The 17,878-nt window shown below is 31.2% G+C and overlaps 1 protein-coding gene across 1 annotated transcript in view; it reads left to right on the forward strand.

Moving 5' to 3' along the window:
- Positions 1-706: 706 nt before the first annotated feature.
- The window catches only part of LOC107441163 (excitatory amino acid transporter 3), a 48,570-nt gene continuing 31,398 nt past the window's right edge, over positions 707-17,878 (forward strand). Inside the window, exons 1-3 of the mRNA XM_016054315.5 lie at positions 707-1,153; positions 10,929-11,127; positions 17,219-17,432. Coding sequence (XP_015909801.1) covers positions 1,079-1,153; positions 10,929-11,127; positions 17,219-17,432 — 488 coding nt within the window. The 5' untranslated portion in view covers positions 707-1,078. The remainder of the gene's footprint in view (positions 1,154-10,928; positions 11,128-17,218; positions 17,433-17,878) is intronic.

Genomic DNA, 17,878 nt, shown 5'->3' on the forward strand with positions numbered 1-17,878 from the left:
AGAGTAGCACTGTAAGTAAATCAAATAAAAATACTTTTTACGCAAATTTTTTTTATTCCAGGGAAGCTTAACAAATCATGTAGAATGTTATGACGCCACAAAATAAAATTTCAAGACAAACAACGCGTTTTATTCAAACAAAAATATTTTGAATAATTTTTTTTACACAGATAAAGCTTTTTATTCAACTTAAGAAAGCTTAACGAATCATAAAATAGTTTGACAGCACAAAGTAGTATTACATGTAATGCAGCAATGCTATTAATTTAAATAAAAAATAATTTGAATAAAACTTTTCATATAAATAAATCTTTTTAATAACAAGAAAGCTTAATAAATCATAAAAAATGATTTGATATCACAAATTATTGCATGAAATGTAGCAATACTTTTAGTTTAAATAATAATATTTTAAACAAAACTTGTCATATAAATAATTCTTCTCTTTAATAATCAAATAAAGGTTATAATTTTAATTATATTTATTAATAAAGTCTGATAATGCGAATGCTTTAGTGGCAAAAGCAATTAAAATAAACAAAACTATTTTTCTTAAAACAAAACATCGTAACATTCTCCGCCGGTAAATATTTACGCAATTGCCTTAAAATAATAAACAAGGGGAAATCTGTGATAACTGAAGCACTTGAGATCGCAAACGATAATAAAACTCTTCCATCCTTACATCCGTAATTTGCAAACGATTATAAAAGATCAAAACACTGATTCCCTTACAACATCGAAATCGTTTGAAGATTATTTTACTGTCAGTAAAAGCTGTTCATAAAAACTATCCGAGTAATTTACGCAGAGGAAGAAAAAAATCGCCATTTGCAGCTGCGTAGGCAGACAGATTAAATACCATCAGTAAAGAGAGAGACCTACATCGAAAAGATGATCTACGCGAGGGTCCACTTCAAATTTAAAAAAGATTCGAACTGTTGCTTTAGTTCTAAATAGAGGACAGAGAGAGTTAAATGCTCTCTGGAATTGGATGGTGTCAGATTTCGAACGGATATCACGTGTCGGCTGGGAGACTTGAATCTGAGCAAGTGGATGTGACCTTATGTAACACCGAATGGCAATCGAGAGTGGCGAACGTAAAAAACCCGCGAAATCGCGGAAGGAAGACAAAGAGGAAAACAACTGCGAGGTTAGTGATTGTTTTTATTTTAATCATGTAACTAATGATTAACTAAGGATTAGAGGTGACTAATGTTAACAGATCGTAGACCGATTAAAAAAATGTTAAGTAATATCGTATGTTAATATATTGTATGCTATTGTATTATACTGCTTAAATGTAGAAATCTGTCATTCTGCAAATTATCTAATGTGCTGAATCAGTAGGATGGTCTGTTTAATTGCAAAAAATTGCCTTATTTCTCTAACTACCTTGATTACCTGCACATAACCGACTAGGCATAAAGTGAAAATAAGATCTTTGGAACAACAGCTAAGTTTTTGCATAGTGCGCAAAGAAAAAAAACCTTTGATCAAATGATCGGATCTCTAGGTATAGGACTGACTCTTAATGGTTCGATGAGGTGACCTCAAATATGCTAATTAATTAGTGCAGACGATATTTTAAGTTGTGAAATCAGCCACAAAAAAGTACTTTTTCTGAATAAATATACCTTTTTTCTCTATGCATTCGAACTTCTGACTCCTAAAGAAAAGGGGGTTGCTACAATCTAGAAAATATGATCCCAATAGTTTTATCAAGGGAGCGGCCAAAAATTTAGACCCCTTATTGTTCATTTTAACAAACCATTTTCCAAAGATAATCAAAATTAGCATTCTTGAGGTCATCTTCTCGAACTATTAAGATTGAATTCTAGATCGTGAAGAACCGTTAGAAAATATTCCAAATAGTCTGTTTTTTTCTTTACGCACTACATGTTTAAAATTAAAATAATGTTATTCTTTTCCCGTTATCTATATCAATAAATTACTACGATCGAACAATCTACAGATTAGTTGATAGCATCAATCACTTTAAAAACTATAATGCGAAGAATCATCCGAATATCATTAGAATTCAGGAATTTAACATAATGTCACTTATTACTCGAATCAAGTCAGTATATTCAGTCCAGCAAACAGCATATTAGTTTATAGAAGGAACGAAACAAACTTAAGATATTTAACGAAACGGAAAATATTAATGCGAACCTTTTTCGAAGCGAATAGCGGAAAATTTTTGATTCCGCATTTCAACAGATTTTCTTGGTTAAACTGCAGATTAGCTTGGTAACGATTTTTTACCTATTCAGAGTATTTAGTATTGATCCCACTAAAATATATTTCGAATGTGAATTTTGTCAAAAAGGAAGCATAAAAATACAAATATTAGGAGTTGTAAAATAGTTTTATAGTAAGAAAAATATGCTACTAAAATGTGGCAAATCACTAATGAGGAAAGTGTAATAACCTGCACATTACGGACAAGACATTTGTTGAACAGATAATAAGAACGCTTCACGCTTCAAGGAACATAATTTTCTTTTTATTTATTCTTTCTCGCTGTATAAATAATAAAGTTACTACGATGGAACTATTGAAGCTTTAATTGACAGTATCGATCATCTCTTACTTTATAAACTATATTTTAAAAAAATCGACAGAATATTATTACAATTGAGGAAATAGGCCAAATGTCATTTAATTATTTTTCAATATCTAAATAATCAAGTCAGTAAATACAACATAACAGCCAATCAATTAGTTAATAGAATTAGAGCAGCAATCTTCAGAAATTTAGCGGAACAGAAAATTTTAATGCGGACCTTTTTCTAGGCGAATTGCGGAAAAGCTTTGATTCCTCAATTTGACTTATTGCTCGGGTTAATCTGCAGATTAACTTGGTAATGTATATGTTACCGGCAAAGTATGAAATGCCGGCTATATATATAATGCCTAGGCATTATCCTACACTGATGTTTTTTTAAGGTTCAGTGCCACTGCTCGGTATGCATTTGCCCGGTATACCCTACACTGATGTTTTTTAAGGTTAAGTATCATTGCCCGGTATATATTTGCCCTATACTCCAAACACTGATGTTTCTTCTAATCTATCGTCAGTAAGTATTAAAATATCGATTAAATGTAATTATATCCACGAATGAATTAATATCAAATCGGATGTAATAAATATTTCGGACATTCACCAAAGTGACTATGTGATTGTCAACATCCACCGATGAAAGTCAACAACCACCGATTTCGGTCATTCACAGTAACATGCACATTATTTACATAATAACCTCATCAGGACGTTTATTTCATACTTAGCCTAAATAGCATCTGGTATTATATATAATGCCTAGGCAATGTGTGAAATATGAATCATTTCATACTTTTCCGGCTAGTTTTAGGCATTATATATAATGCCGGATTTCACACTTCGCCGGTAACATATACATTAACTACCTTATACATACACAAAGTATTACATAATGATTCTTTTAAAATATATTTTGAATGTAAACCTTGTCAAAACTGCAGCATAAAGTTATAAGCATTAAAGATTGCAAATTAATTTTATATTAAGAAAAAATGCTATCAAAATGTGTAAAATGTCTATTGAGGAAAGTGGAATGATACTTCATCAGGTTTCGAATAATCACTTTTCCTCTCCAGTGTCTGTCCTTTGAATTCCAAGCATGTTTAGATGTTATCTGTCTCGCCTCCCTCAGTAATATTTCGCTACATTTCAATAGTGTTTTTTTTCTGGCTTAAACATTTATTTGATACCCCTAACATGCATGCATATTTGGACTACGTTTTTATTAAGGATTCTAAAACAATTTTTAAGGTTGAATACTTCAAAACATTTATTTGATATCCCTAACATGCATGCATATTTGGACTGCGTTTTTATAAAGGATTCTAAAACAATTTTTAAGTTTGAACACTTCAAAACGTTTATTTGATACCCCTAACATGCATGCATATTGGGACTACGTTTTTATTAAGGATTCTAAAACAATTTTTAAGGTTGAATACTTCAAAACATTTATTTGATATCCCTAACATGCATGCATATTTGGACTGCGTTTTTATAAAGGATTCTAAAACAATTTTTAAGTTTGAACACTTCAAAACGTTTATTTGATACCCCTAACATGCATGCATATTTGGACTACGTTTTTATTAAGGATTCTAAAACAATTTTTAAGGTTGAATACTTCAAAACATTTATTTGATATCCCTAACATGCATGCATATTTGGACTGCGTTTTTATAAAGGATTCTAAAACAATTTTTAAGTTTGAACACTTCAAAACGTTTATTTGATACCCCTAACATGCATGCATATTGGGACTACGTTTTTATTAAGGGTTCTAAAACAATTTTTGAGGTTGGACACTTCAAAACATTTATTTGATACCCCTAACATGCATGCAGATTTGGACTACGTTTTTATTAAGGATTCTAAAACAATTTTTAACGTTGAACACTTCAAAACATTTATTTGATACCCCTAACATGCATGCAGATTTGGACTACGTTTTTATTAAGGATTCTAAAACAATTTTTAACGTTGAACACTTCAAAACATTTATTTGATACCCCTAACATGCATGCAGATTTGGACTACGTTTTTATTAAGGATTCTAAAACAATTTTTAACGTTGAACACTTCAAAACATTTATTTGATACCCCTAACATGCATGCAGATTTGGACTACGTTTTTATTAAGGATTCTAAAACAATTTTTAACGTTGAACACTTCAAAACATTTATTTGATACCCCTAACATGCATGCATATTTGGACTACGTTTTTATTAAGGATTCTAAAGCAATTTTTAACGTTGAACACTTCAAAACATTTATTTGATACCCCTAACATGCATGCAGATTTGGACTACGTTTTTATTAAGGATTCTAAAACAATTTTTAACGTTGAACACTTCAAAACATTTATTTGATACCCCTAACATGCATGCAGATTTGGACTACGTTTTTATTAAGGATTCTAAAACAATTTTTAACGTTGAACACTTCAAAACATTTATTTGATACCCCTAACATGCATGCAGATTTGGACTACGTTTTTATTAAGGATTCTAAAACAATTTTTAACGTTGAACACTTCAAAACATTTATTTGATACCCCTAACATGCATGCAGATTTGGACTACGTTTTTATTAAGGATTCTAAAACAATTTTTAACGTTGAACACTTCAAAACATTTATTTGATACCCCTAACATGCATGCATATTTGGACTACGTTTTTATTAAGGATTCTAAAACAATTTTTAACGTTGAACACTTCAAAACATTTATTTGATACCCCTAACATGCATGCAGATTTGGACTACGTTTTTATTAAGGATTCTAAAACAATTTTTAACGTTGAACACTTCAAAACATTTATTTGATACCCCTAACATGCATGCATATTTGGACTACGTTTTTATTAAGGATTCTAAAACAATTTTTAACGTTGAACACTTCAAAACATTTATTTGATACCCCTAACATGCATGCATATTTGGACTACGTTTTTATTAAGGATTCTAAAACAATTTTTAACGTTGAACACTTCAAAACATTTATTTGATACCCCTAACATGCATGCATATTTGGACTACGTTTTTATTAAGGATTCTAAAACAATTTTTAAGGTTGAATACTTCAAAACATTTATTTGATATCCCTAACATGCATGCATATTTGGACTGCGTTTTTATAAAGGATTCTAAAACAATTTTTAAGTTTGAACACTTCAAAACGTTTATTTGATACCCCTAACATGCATGCATATTGGGACTACGTTTTTATTAAGGATTCTAAAACAATTTTTAAGGTTGGACACTTCAAAACGTTTACTTGATACCCCTAACGTACATGCATATTTGGACTACGTTTTTATTAAGGATTCTAAAACAATTTTTAACGTTGAACACTTCAAAACATTTATTTGATACCCCTAACATGCATGCAGATTTGAACTACGCTTTTATTAAGGATTCTAAAACAATATTTAAGGTTGGACACTTCAAAACATTTATTTGATACCCCAAACATGCATGCATACTTGAACTACGATTTTATTAAGGATTCTGAAGCAATTTTTACGGTTGGACACTTCAAAACACCCTGTGTATTTCTTAAATTATCATTCGATAAGGCTAATTATCTTATCAAAATTTCGTTCATCTTAGTATTAAGAGCTTTGAAAATATGATTTAGATATAAAATGTTTAGTGGTCGGTAAGAAAACACGTGAAATTTCGTGTGTAATTAACAAATTTCTGAAACAGATTATCACTGCTTTAGATTTTTAAAAATGATTTTATAAATAAACAAAGTGTAAGAAAGGAAATAATTTCCATGGCTTATTTCTGATAACGTTTAATAATTTTATACAAAAATATTTATTTTGAGTTAACTCTTGGAAGTCCTATCATTTATCTCGTACACCAATCTACGTCACGAAAAGACGTATTTTTCACAATTAGATACCCGCAAGTGACGTCACGACTTGGTAATCGCAGTATTTGTTAAAACAACGCTTCAGCAGCTAATCAGGTTCGACGCACACGTGACGTAGCTTGGAGGTGTTCAATTAAATCTGATCCAAAAACTGATTCAGTGTGATATTAAACCATGCTTAACAGCTGTAACGATAACATGTCATGCACAACCATATGATTCCAGCGGTATTCTTCATCTCAAATTGCAAATAGCTAATTAAGAATTGAATATTGAAAATCTTAGTAACATATTTATTGCCTCTCAACGTTAAGATATTTTTTTTTTACCTATTTTAAATTACATCTTAATGTAGGGCAAAATTAGCGGTTGCCGCCCGCCACAGTGCAACTAAATCTAACTATACTCTGTAGCAAGTTAAGAAAAAACCATTATTCTTACGGAGAGAACCTGTTTGCATCGAAGTGCTCGCCAAATGGATGCCAAGCTCCCAGCACAAATGTATATCAATATAGCCAAGAACACTACCATTGCACAGTCTTCTTTTATCTTGCTTTTCTAAATCGTGTGAAATAAGGATAACAAAACATATTGAATAAAGGCTATTGTTTTGTATGCCATCAAATAAGAGAGTTACATTATTATAAAAAGTTATTTTCTGCACGCATTTAAATGAATGGATGAAAAAATAATAAATATTGTTATTTGAAAACGATTTACTTCTACAGAAATGTAAAACTCTTCCTCTCGCATTTGATTTGTTAAGGGCATGTCAGCATAAGACTCGCCATTTATAGTGGTCCAATCAAATCCAATGCTCTTGCAACGTCCTATAGTTGTTTCTTTTTCAAGAACAAATATTCTCCTTATTTATCGAAATGTGTCGCCAAGCCTAAGATTCCTTTAAGACTACGAAACTATAAAAAAAAATTATTAATAATTCTATGATATATATCATAAAAGATAGCACGAATTAAATTTCTGTCTAACATGTTTAACTTTTAAAAGCTTTTATACTGTTTTGAAAGCATATTTGTATGATTTGATAACGGAATTAAACCCAAATATATGGAGTCGGGAATAATTTCTTAAATCTTATACCGTAACAGTCTTTTCTTCACTTGCAACCTGATATATATCATAAAAGATAGCAGGAATTACATTTTTGTCTGACGTGTTAAACTTTTAAAAGCTTTTATATTTTTCTGAAAGCACATTTGTATTATTTCATATCGGATTTAAGCCCAAATATATGGAGTCGGGAATGATTTCATAAATCTTATACCGTAACAGTTTTTTCTTCACTTGCAACCTGATATATATCATAAAAGATAGCAGGAATTAAATTTCTGTCTGACGTGTTAAACTCTTAAAAGCTTTTCTGAAAGCATATTTGTATAATTTGATATCGGATTTAAACCCAAATATATGGAGTCGGGAATGATTTCATAAATCTTATACAGTAACAGTCTTTTCTTAACTTGCAACGGAGTATAGCGACGGCTAAGAAAAGACCATTCAATCGCCACTCGATTAAAGCTTACTTTTTCGAAAATGCACCCCATGTACATTTTATTATTATTTTTTTAATAAATATGGAATAATTATGAATATTTTGTAATATTTTGAAAATCACTTTATTTCCCTCTCGTTTTTTTTTTTCTTCTTCTTCATTTTAGAAATGATGAAACTTGTAATGTTTACCTTACTTTGAGAACTTCCTCAAAAGAAATGCCTTAGTTAATATCAACAGCTTTTTTAATCACTTAAAATTTTCAATTTTTGAAAAAAATAAACAACTGTTAAAAAAGCTACAATTTGTTACTGACCAGTAGTAAACATTTTTCTAATTCTTCTTTGGTTTAGTAACTTCTGTTTCAAAGTAAATAGCTGCTTTCCTTTCAATAAGGTGTCATTAAGTAGTCAATTTTAGAGATTATTTTACGTAAAGAATTTCGCCTTAAAAGGGACAGTATTATTTATTAGAATTGAGACAAATTTATCGCTTTAAAAAGAGAATAATAAGGTGGGGTAAAACAAATACATGCTGGAAAATATATGACTCTCCTGCAGTTAGGCTGACAAGTAGTTAAGTTTACAAACATAAACTTGAGCTAAGTTGACAATTTCCATGATGCATTTATACAGGGTGTCCGGAAACGATCGCATAAACTCTGCACAGCTAGATTCCTCGTTGGGAGTATATAAAAACTGCCCAAGGAAGCGTTCCTGTACGATCCATAGTTTACGAGAAAAATACGAGAAACAAAGTATGACGTCACTACGGGTGCAAGAAAAAACACTTTATTGAACATATCAACAGCAGTATACAATGCACAATTTAAATCAGATGTTCAAAGTGTTCATTTTAAACATCATCGTCTGGAAAGATATGCAAATACTGTTGCTGATATGTCCAATAAAGTGTTTTTTTTCTTGCACCGGCTGTGATGTCATACTTTGTTTTTCGTATTTTTCTTGTAAACTATGGATCGTACAGGAACGCTTCTTTGGGCAGTTTTTGTATACTCCCAACGAGGAATCTAGCTGTGCAGAGTTTATGCGGTCGTTTCGGGACACCCTGTATAGGAAAAAAAAGAAGGAATGATATCATCTAATATAACTAAAGCAATTTCACTTTTAAAATTTTTAAGGAACATAAGGTACATAATATTGCATCGAAAATCCAAAATCGTATCTTATGGCCAGCAAAACCATGTTTTGGATGTTTTCTCGCTTTATTAAGATCTCACTTTCTCTCTAGAAAAACAAGGGAATTTTTTTAATAAAATTCTAATTAGGCCAGTCTTAATCTATGATCCGGAGACCTGGACAGAGACCTGGCCTAAAAATAGAGAACACAAAATAGCAGTTTTGGAAAGACAGATTCTCATGAGCACTCTTAGCAATATCGAAAAAAATGGCCTTTGTCAAAGACGTTTTCATAGATTTTTTTAAAGAGCTCGATGCCATCAAGTGTATTAAAATTAAAAGAATAAACTGGTCTGCTCGTATTGCCAGAATGGATAGAAAGATCCAACAAATGAAATTTTGTGTGCAAACCGATCACTCGTCAAATTAAAAGGCCGAAACAAGAATGACTCGATTCTGTTGATTCAGATTGGGATAAAAGACTGACAGTCCAGGTCAAAAAATTTGCTGTACTGAAAGTGTTGAACCTAAGCTGACAATGATAAGGTTAATGCACTGCAACAAAAAAAGTCTTCACTACTTTTTCGCGTTTTCAACAAAGAGTTGAAATATCAGTCGTCTCGAGTTGTCCCAAGCGCTGAAGGGTAAACTTTCATGTTTACAATTTTCTGAATGAAAATTCTTTTTTCACATGGACAACGAAAATCTGAAACTGAGCTAAGGGTTAGGTAGAATTAAAATGTTAAAAGCGAATAGTTCATATCAACAGACAATGTGTTTCATCACAGTAATTGTTATTAAAAAGCATAATCAATGTTTAGTTTCTACAAGTTTCTTTATTGCATGTCATATATTTCAATTTAAATTCCTAATAGTACAATTATAGCGCAATTATAGCGCAAAATTGGGAAATTCATAATTGTATTTTTGAAAAAGTTGAGAATCTTTCACAGTAATTATTATTCTTTTTAAAGCATGATTATTCTTTCATTTCTGCAAGTTTTTCTATTGCATTTTGCTTATTGCAATTATTTTTTTTATTTCAATAAAAAAAATTTAATTGATAATTAATAATTTATTGACTAAAAATGTTAATTTTTTTAAGAGGAATTAGTTTTACAGTTTTTAATAATTGATTTACATTCTGAGGGTTTTACTCTAGATTTCAAATGGGCTTATTTTAGCGAACATGGTTTACAAAGCAAACCATATAAGATTGCACAGCAATCCGGGTTTGGGTAGTTTTGTGTTAGGATTCAGGGGGTGGTGCCCACTAGTTTTTATTTGCATTTGGATTGTATTATTCTTTATTGTATTTTTCTTAAAATTTGAATTATTTTAAAATGCCAGCAAATATTCAAACGTTCTCTAAAATGAACTATTAATTTAGTAAATTAAATTATACAGTAATAGTTATAGCTTCATAATGTTTTCTAGATTGAGAGGCATTCATTTTGTATTAATGTATGATTTAAGCTTACGATCGATACTTTTTTCCTTGAGTGGAAATTTAGCTTTGCTTTTAGTAATTAATAGTTATATATGGACCATGATCATTATAACTATTCACCATTATCACCTAATCAGCAAACCGAGTGTTTTATCTAAACCGAGTGTTTTATAGAAAATACGTTAGGCCTTATTTTCTCTATAAATTACATTAGAATTACACCACTTATTTTCTATATTAAACTGTTGACGTTGCATATTTATGAATTAAACTGTTTATTTAGAGTCTGTCTGAGATATTTAACTTCATGACAAAGAAATATTCAAAAAACTACGCACATATTTACCAATTTGTAACAATATAATTATGTCTTTTTAGTGTCTACCATGGTGTCGGAATCATGGTTTTCTGCTTCTGCTCCTCCTGGCTACAGTCTCGGGATATGTTTTGGGTATCCTACTGAAGTCCCAAAATTTATCCAACCAGACCATCCGCCTCATAGGATTTCCGGGACAACTTGTCATCAGAGCATTCTTCATGATAATAGTTCCTCTTCTATTCTGCAGTCTTGTACTAGGTATGTATGAAACATATATGCTTACATTTGTTTCTTGGTACTTCGAATGTTTGTTTGATTTTACAAAAAAAAAAAAAATTTATGTTTTAAGCTTTATACTATTAAAGTGGGAGTTTTTTTAAACCCTCGCCTTGTATCCAATTGGTGGTCTATCAAATGTATTTTCACTATCCCTATACAACTGTAAAAAATTCCGGATCAAATTACTGTATAAAGTACTGGCAATTTGGTTGCATCATCTGTAAAAGCCATCTTAATGTAAAGTCCATTTTTACCGTACTTTTTACAGTATATTTAATTACAATGATTCTGTGATTTTACGGAAATTGTTACAGTGAAAATTGCGGCATAGCATATTTTTTATTCCATAACATGTTCTGGCGAAAATGAATTCTCTGGTGAAGTTCCGACACCCTGAATGCCTGTACTTTTTTCCATTTTACAAACCGTTTTTTTGTTTTTTTAACCGAATTTCATCCTAAAATTTTTACAGTGTAGGTTAAATAACTTTTTACGTGTATCTTTACTTAACTATCATTTGCTGTCTCGACACTGAGGAAGGTTTTTGTTTGTAGAATAGACACTATAGTATGTTCATTTCTGTACTTTAAAATGCGATTTATACACATTTTTTGTTTTTTTATATTTGAATGGCCCACGAGTTTATTTTCCTTGAAACAGACTAGTTTGTCTGTATATGAAATTATATTTTATTACAAATGGTGTTTCCAACAACATGCATTGACTATTTAAACTTCCTGGTTATTTTATCTGATGAGTTGTCCTTGTCGTTATGCAATTTTAATTTCATGTTTAATTTAAAAAAGTAATTTTAAGATGACTTAAAAAAAATTTTAATTTTAAGTCTAATTTCATGTAATTTTAATTTTAAAATCAATTTCATGCAATTTTATTTTTTGAATTAATTTTAATAAGTATCCAGTCTGAAAATGATTTTTTATCATGATCATCATTAGTTTTCATTATTTTTTTTATCAAGCTCATTCTGGCGCTACAGACCTTTGCAGAGTCCTTACCTCTTTTAAGATTTTGGACATTTATTTTTCTTCAGGTTACATTTATTTGTAGTTCGTAATTTGAAGTGATTTCAGTTCCTCATCAATTTGTTTCTTCTATCTTCCTGCAGATCATGACCATCCTTGTTTTCCGTCTAAATAATTCACAATTCTAGCATCCGAAATGAAGATTGAATGTATAATCTTTTAAAAGCCACAAAACGACGAGTTCGTGCACGAATTATACACTTCCGATTTATTTTTAAAAAGATAATTCTGCCGAAAGTAACTGCTGCAAAACGGAACAGGGGAAACGTCGAAAAGCTGGCTATTCTTACGGGTATTTAAATCGTTTTTAGGATCTTATCTCGGCAATATTTTAAGTAAGTCACATGAATTCGGATGCTTTTCAAAGCTTTATATATCAAAAAATTAAAAGGAAATTATTGTATTGAAAATAAAGTATTTATTTTATATTTTTGAGAAATGTTTATTATAAGATCTCTTCACTAATTTAGCTGATATGCGGTTGTTAAGTTTGAAAAATGGAACTTTGGATCAATTTGAACTATTTTAGATTGTAATCTGCGAAATTTTGACAATTCGGAGATAGCTTTTTGTATATTACTGCATTAAGAAAACGATGAAAAATATTAGATAGCTGCCCAATAGTACAATCTATAACGTTCTTACAGTTAATCGACATGCAAATTAATATTTCTACTAAATTTCAAAGAATTGTTGCACCACTTTCTACTTTTATTTTTATCTACTCTTAAAATACTTCCTAAACGTCTTCTCGTAAAAACGATAATCTTATCGCGTTGATTGTCGCCTCGTCTTTCTTCAACAAAAGAGTTAAGTGATTCCAAAATACTCAAATGTTGAGTTGTTTATTTGATGTGAAAGAAATAAGAAATAAACGACTAACTGTTGAAAAATGTTTTGAATATTTTATAGAAATTAACAACATTCGCCTTTATAAAAATTTTAGTTTTGTACTATTCTAAAAGGATTTAGGTCCTTATCACTAAAATTCGATGATTTATGACATTTTGTCTCGGTATTCTTTTTTTCTTTAACAGCTTTTTCAAAGATTTTGGACATTATTTTTATTTATGTGATCATTTCCTATTTTTTGCTACTTAAAACGATTTTTTAATATTATATTTTTCTTTATCATTATTATTATTATAAAGCTAGCTCATTTGGCGTCCAGCCTTTCAAAATTATCCTGCACAGTGTATAAACTTTAAAGGTTGTCAAGCCAAAAGCACAGCACATCTGTATTTAAATATTCTAATTCCTTATTCCTCCTCAACTCCTAACACCTTAATCAATTTTAAACAATATGTTACCCAAGTTTTTGAACCGTTTAGCTGTTGCAAGCTTCTTCTCCCGCTCAAAACTTCTATGTTTTCAGTTTCAACTATTTTCAAACAATGTCTGAGTTTTTAATGTATTAACATTTAGTAATAATTCTAATTCTGTTCAACAGCCATTTAATCTCATAAACCACCGTTAGTATGAGCTCGGGCCAAATTTAGCTGCTGCACTAGAAACAAAATTAACTAGTATCTCACAAGTATAACGCAACTTAAGAATACATGCATTTATAGACATTTTCTAATTGAAGAGTTTGGAACGGCCTCACGGAGAGTCAAAATTCGTAATGGTGCGAGTAAAATGAGAGTGAGAATGATAATCGGTTTGTGTCGTTATTTCACACACCCGACTTAAGATTTGAACGCAGCTCATGTGCTCATCGAGGCAGCTGTAATGTCTACAATCAAACGTGAAACACAATAAAAATAATGATTAGTTTCAGCTAGTTATTGCACAGTACCCCTCAATTCAGAAAGTTACTTTTTTTATTTCCAATGTCTAGACAGAAAGTTTCAAAGAGTTAAAAGTATATGAACACAGAAATTCAATCAGTGGAACTAAAAGCAACATGTCAGCAATCATTGCCTAAACTTACCTGCCCTTACCTCGATTCCTCTGTATCACTACGAAGTTTCCTTACAATTCAGCCGATGTGCCCTATCCATTACTTCTGCAGAGTCAAAAAGTGAACAGGTAGGATCGGTTAAAAAGCCTAGTGGTGCAAATGAGCAAAAAGGAAATCCTGTCTTGTAGACCACGAAAGGCCACAACAGCACTGCATCTTAATTTATTGGAAATAAGAGAAGGACACAAAATCCTCCATCTTTTTAGGGCTGTCCGAGTCCGGAGCTTTCATAAAATATTAGATGTAAATGGTTTTGTTTTACTAACAGTTTATTTCTCCAATGTTGTTGTAAACCGGCTGAATTTTCTGCAAGAAAGTCGGTTTGCTCATTGTCCCAATGACCATAATGGCCAGGCAACCACTGGAGAATAGTTTGTTTCTCCTTTCAAATAAAAGTTTTCAAAAATTCTTGACATTGCAGGATGTCTGGTATTAATGGGTATTTAACAGATCTACTTGACTGGATGATTGCTTGAGAATTATATTTAAATAACAGTTTATCTAATTATTATTTTAAAATGTTCAACCAAAATAGTCAAATAACTATTAAAAAGAAGATGAAATTCAAGGTGTTAACTGTGAGAAAAATCGTTTATTGACTCTTTTCACTTAATACGGTTAAACAACGAGAATTTTATTCACGCCAAGTAGACCTACAACCAATGAGATTCGAGTGAACATTCTACGAAAGCTAGAAGCTAAGTCATGTGATGAGAAATTTGTATTTTTAGTTTCCATCATCAGATACCTAACACAACAGCGGATACTTAATAATCGTATAGGTGTGTAGTGAAATTTGTTATGGAACCACATAGTTTCTTGTAGCAGGGTACATACTTTGAGGACCAATCTGCCAATCTCATAACCGGATGAACAAGTGCCGATTTCTCAGTGTTGAAACCTCAATATTTCCTTCAACACATAAGGAGTTTACAAATAACCCCAGTATTTCTTTTTTTTTAGCAATAGATAGAACTACTTGACAAACTAATTTTAAAATGATAGATAGTTCTCTTTAAAAACACTAGTTATCCACAGCCTTACTCTAATATCTATTGTCTAATGAAAAGCCGAGCATAAATTAATAAATTACATTTTTACTGTTTAGGAACTATGCTAATTAAAAATGGTTACAAAACCGTACTTTGTATTCACGGGTTTTTAACCATTCCAGATATAAATGGTTTCAAACCCGTAAAAGTAAAAAGAAATGTTCCTTATCGTAAACATTACGGTTCGGATGGATTATCTACTTCCGATTATTTTACTGTAATTTTGGAATGGAAATTTTAAGATTGTAGAGAGATTTTTTTTAATGTGAAGATATTTCAACTATCGACTAGTCTGAAAATATTTTATGTTAATGGCTATTACTCGTATTTCCTTAAACTATTTCTAAGTCATAACTCCACAGTATTGCAACTTTTGTCAATAGATTGTTCTGCTTGTTAAGAAAAAAATAATAGACTATTCCAGGTGAAATATTTAAACGGGCTTCTTGTCAGTTGTGGCAGCAGACTATAACGAAATGTCACCGCAAATAACATTTATTTATAATTATATCTGTAGAATTTGAGCGGTGGTGGCTCAGGGGATAGAGCTCTTGCCTCTTAATAGGGTAACTGTGATGCCACAATTGGCATTACATATTTGTTTTCTATCCTTTTAAAATATCTTCCATTACTTAAGCTTTTTTTTATTAATAGAATTATATTTAAAAATAAATCAAAGACCTAATCTTTTAAAACGAACATAAAATATTTATTTCTTCTCCTCTAAATCAACGGATACTTTTTATTTCATTACTAATCCAAAACAAAAATCTATTTATAACTTTTCAGTCTTAAATTTCCAACTGCTAAATGTTTCGGTTGCATGGTTGCAATAATTCTCATAAATTTGTTGGCGACTCGTGATCGCCAAGGCATTTTTTTAAACCCATATTGATATGCTAGTTGGCTTTGTTTTGGCTATGATATATTATGATAAATAGCCAAATTATGGATCTCCTACCCATACTTTCTCTGTCCGTTGAGAATAATTATATTCACTTGAAATTCAAAATTTGTGGAGGCTGGGAGCCCTTTGGGGCCTCCCCAGTCTCAATTTCTAAGCGTCGGAAATGATATTCTGGCTGTATGATCTCTCAATAGAGAGTATTCTGATTTCATCCCTTTAAGGGATTTCTTATTTTTTGATGAGGAAATAGCCATTGTCTAAATCACCAATTATGCTTAATAAAATCTAAATTTACATTTAACGATTTGTACATTATTTCCTGGAAACTTAATTATTCAATTCATTCATTAATGGCCTAAATGAACATTCATGTATTACACTATACGAATATTGGCGGCTACTGACGGAGAAACAAACTTCCGTCATAGTAACCCAGGATCGAATCTCGGCGATGGCTGGTTGATACGAATTGTGCAACAGTCTCGCATCGATCATAGTGCTAAAGTAAAATAGCATCACTTATCTACAGATCATTGCTTGAAGTTCTATTGCCGTCGGGCTAACCTTGGAATGTTTCCGTAGTTTCCCTCTATACGTAACGCAAATGCGAGTTAGTTCCATAAAAAAAATCTCCTGGAATCCCTTCATCCAGGAGTTCCCTTATCTCCTGGATTGGGATCAATATTACGAGGCTACTTATCTGAATGTTGATAGTTGTAAATTCAATATTGGGTCAGCTGTTCCACACCGGTTATAAAATAAAACAATAAATAGTTTATACTATCGTTTGTAGAACTTTCTAATTCATTTTGCTATCCGGTGAGAACCCATACTTGGTTTCCAAAGCAGACTGCAAAAAACCATGCATTTAAAAGGCCTTTCGTTTTTTTTAATTTGAGATTTTTCAAATCATCCCTCATTTTTAGTTCATTAAATAACTCAATAATCACTAATAAAACCAATAACAATTTAATCGTCGTTAATTAAATAACTCAATTAATTATCTTCACAGTTGTTGTTAAACAAATAAAATCACTATGAGCATTAATAGTTTTAATAAACTGTTTCTTTTTTCCGTAATGCATTGGAATGTTTTTCTCCATAGGTGTGTCGAGTTTACGTAAAGGTGGTGATGCAAGAATGGTGGCCGTGACGATAGCTTTTTTCCTGGGATTGTCATCTTTAGCTGCCATAATGGGTGCCGGTGCAGGACATATCGTTCACCCAGGACAAAAAATCACATCCAGCAGCATACAGGTACAAACTTCCATGTCAGGAAGAAAAGGCGTCATTCTTGATTCTATGATGGATTTACTATGGTAAGATATGAAACTTCTAATAACATACGACTATTTTTTCCATTTATTGTTGTTATACCCATACACAGTGTACAGAGGAAATGGAACAACTTTAAATACCTTTTCATCTAAAAATCGGATTTTCACGTAATAAGTCTCAATCTTAATGGTTTGAGGGACTGTCCTAAAATATGCTAATTAGCTAGTGCTGAGGATATTTTAAATTACGAATTCAGACAAAAAAACGCATTTTCTCTGAAAAAAAATACTTTTTTTGAAGATGGATTTGGATTCCTGACCATCAAAATTGGGAGGGGGGAGCCACAATCTGGGAAATATGATTCCAATAGATTGCTAAGGAGAGCGGTCAAAGTTTGGACACCTTACTTTTTGCATATTTCGTCTTATCTCGAGAACTTTTTAGCGAATATAAAAATCTTTCACTTAATTATAAATTTCATTTTTTC

Source organism: Parasteatoda tepidariorum, chromosome 9 (genome assembly GCF_982258835.1).
Source record: "Parasteatoda tepidariorum strain Cologne lab strain chromosome 9, Ptep-v5.0, whole genome shotgun sequence".
Classification (NCBI taxonomy): domain Eukaryota; kingdom Metazoa; phylum Arthropoda; class Arachnida; order Araneae; family Theridiidae; genus Parasteatoda; species Parasteatoda tepidariorum.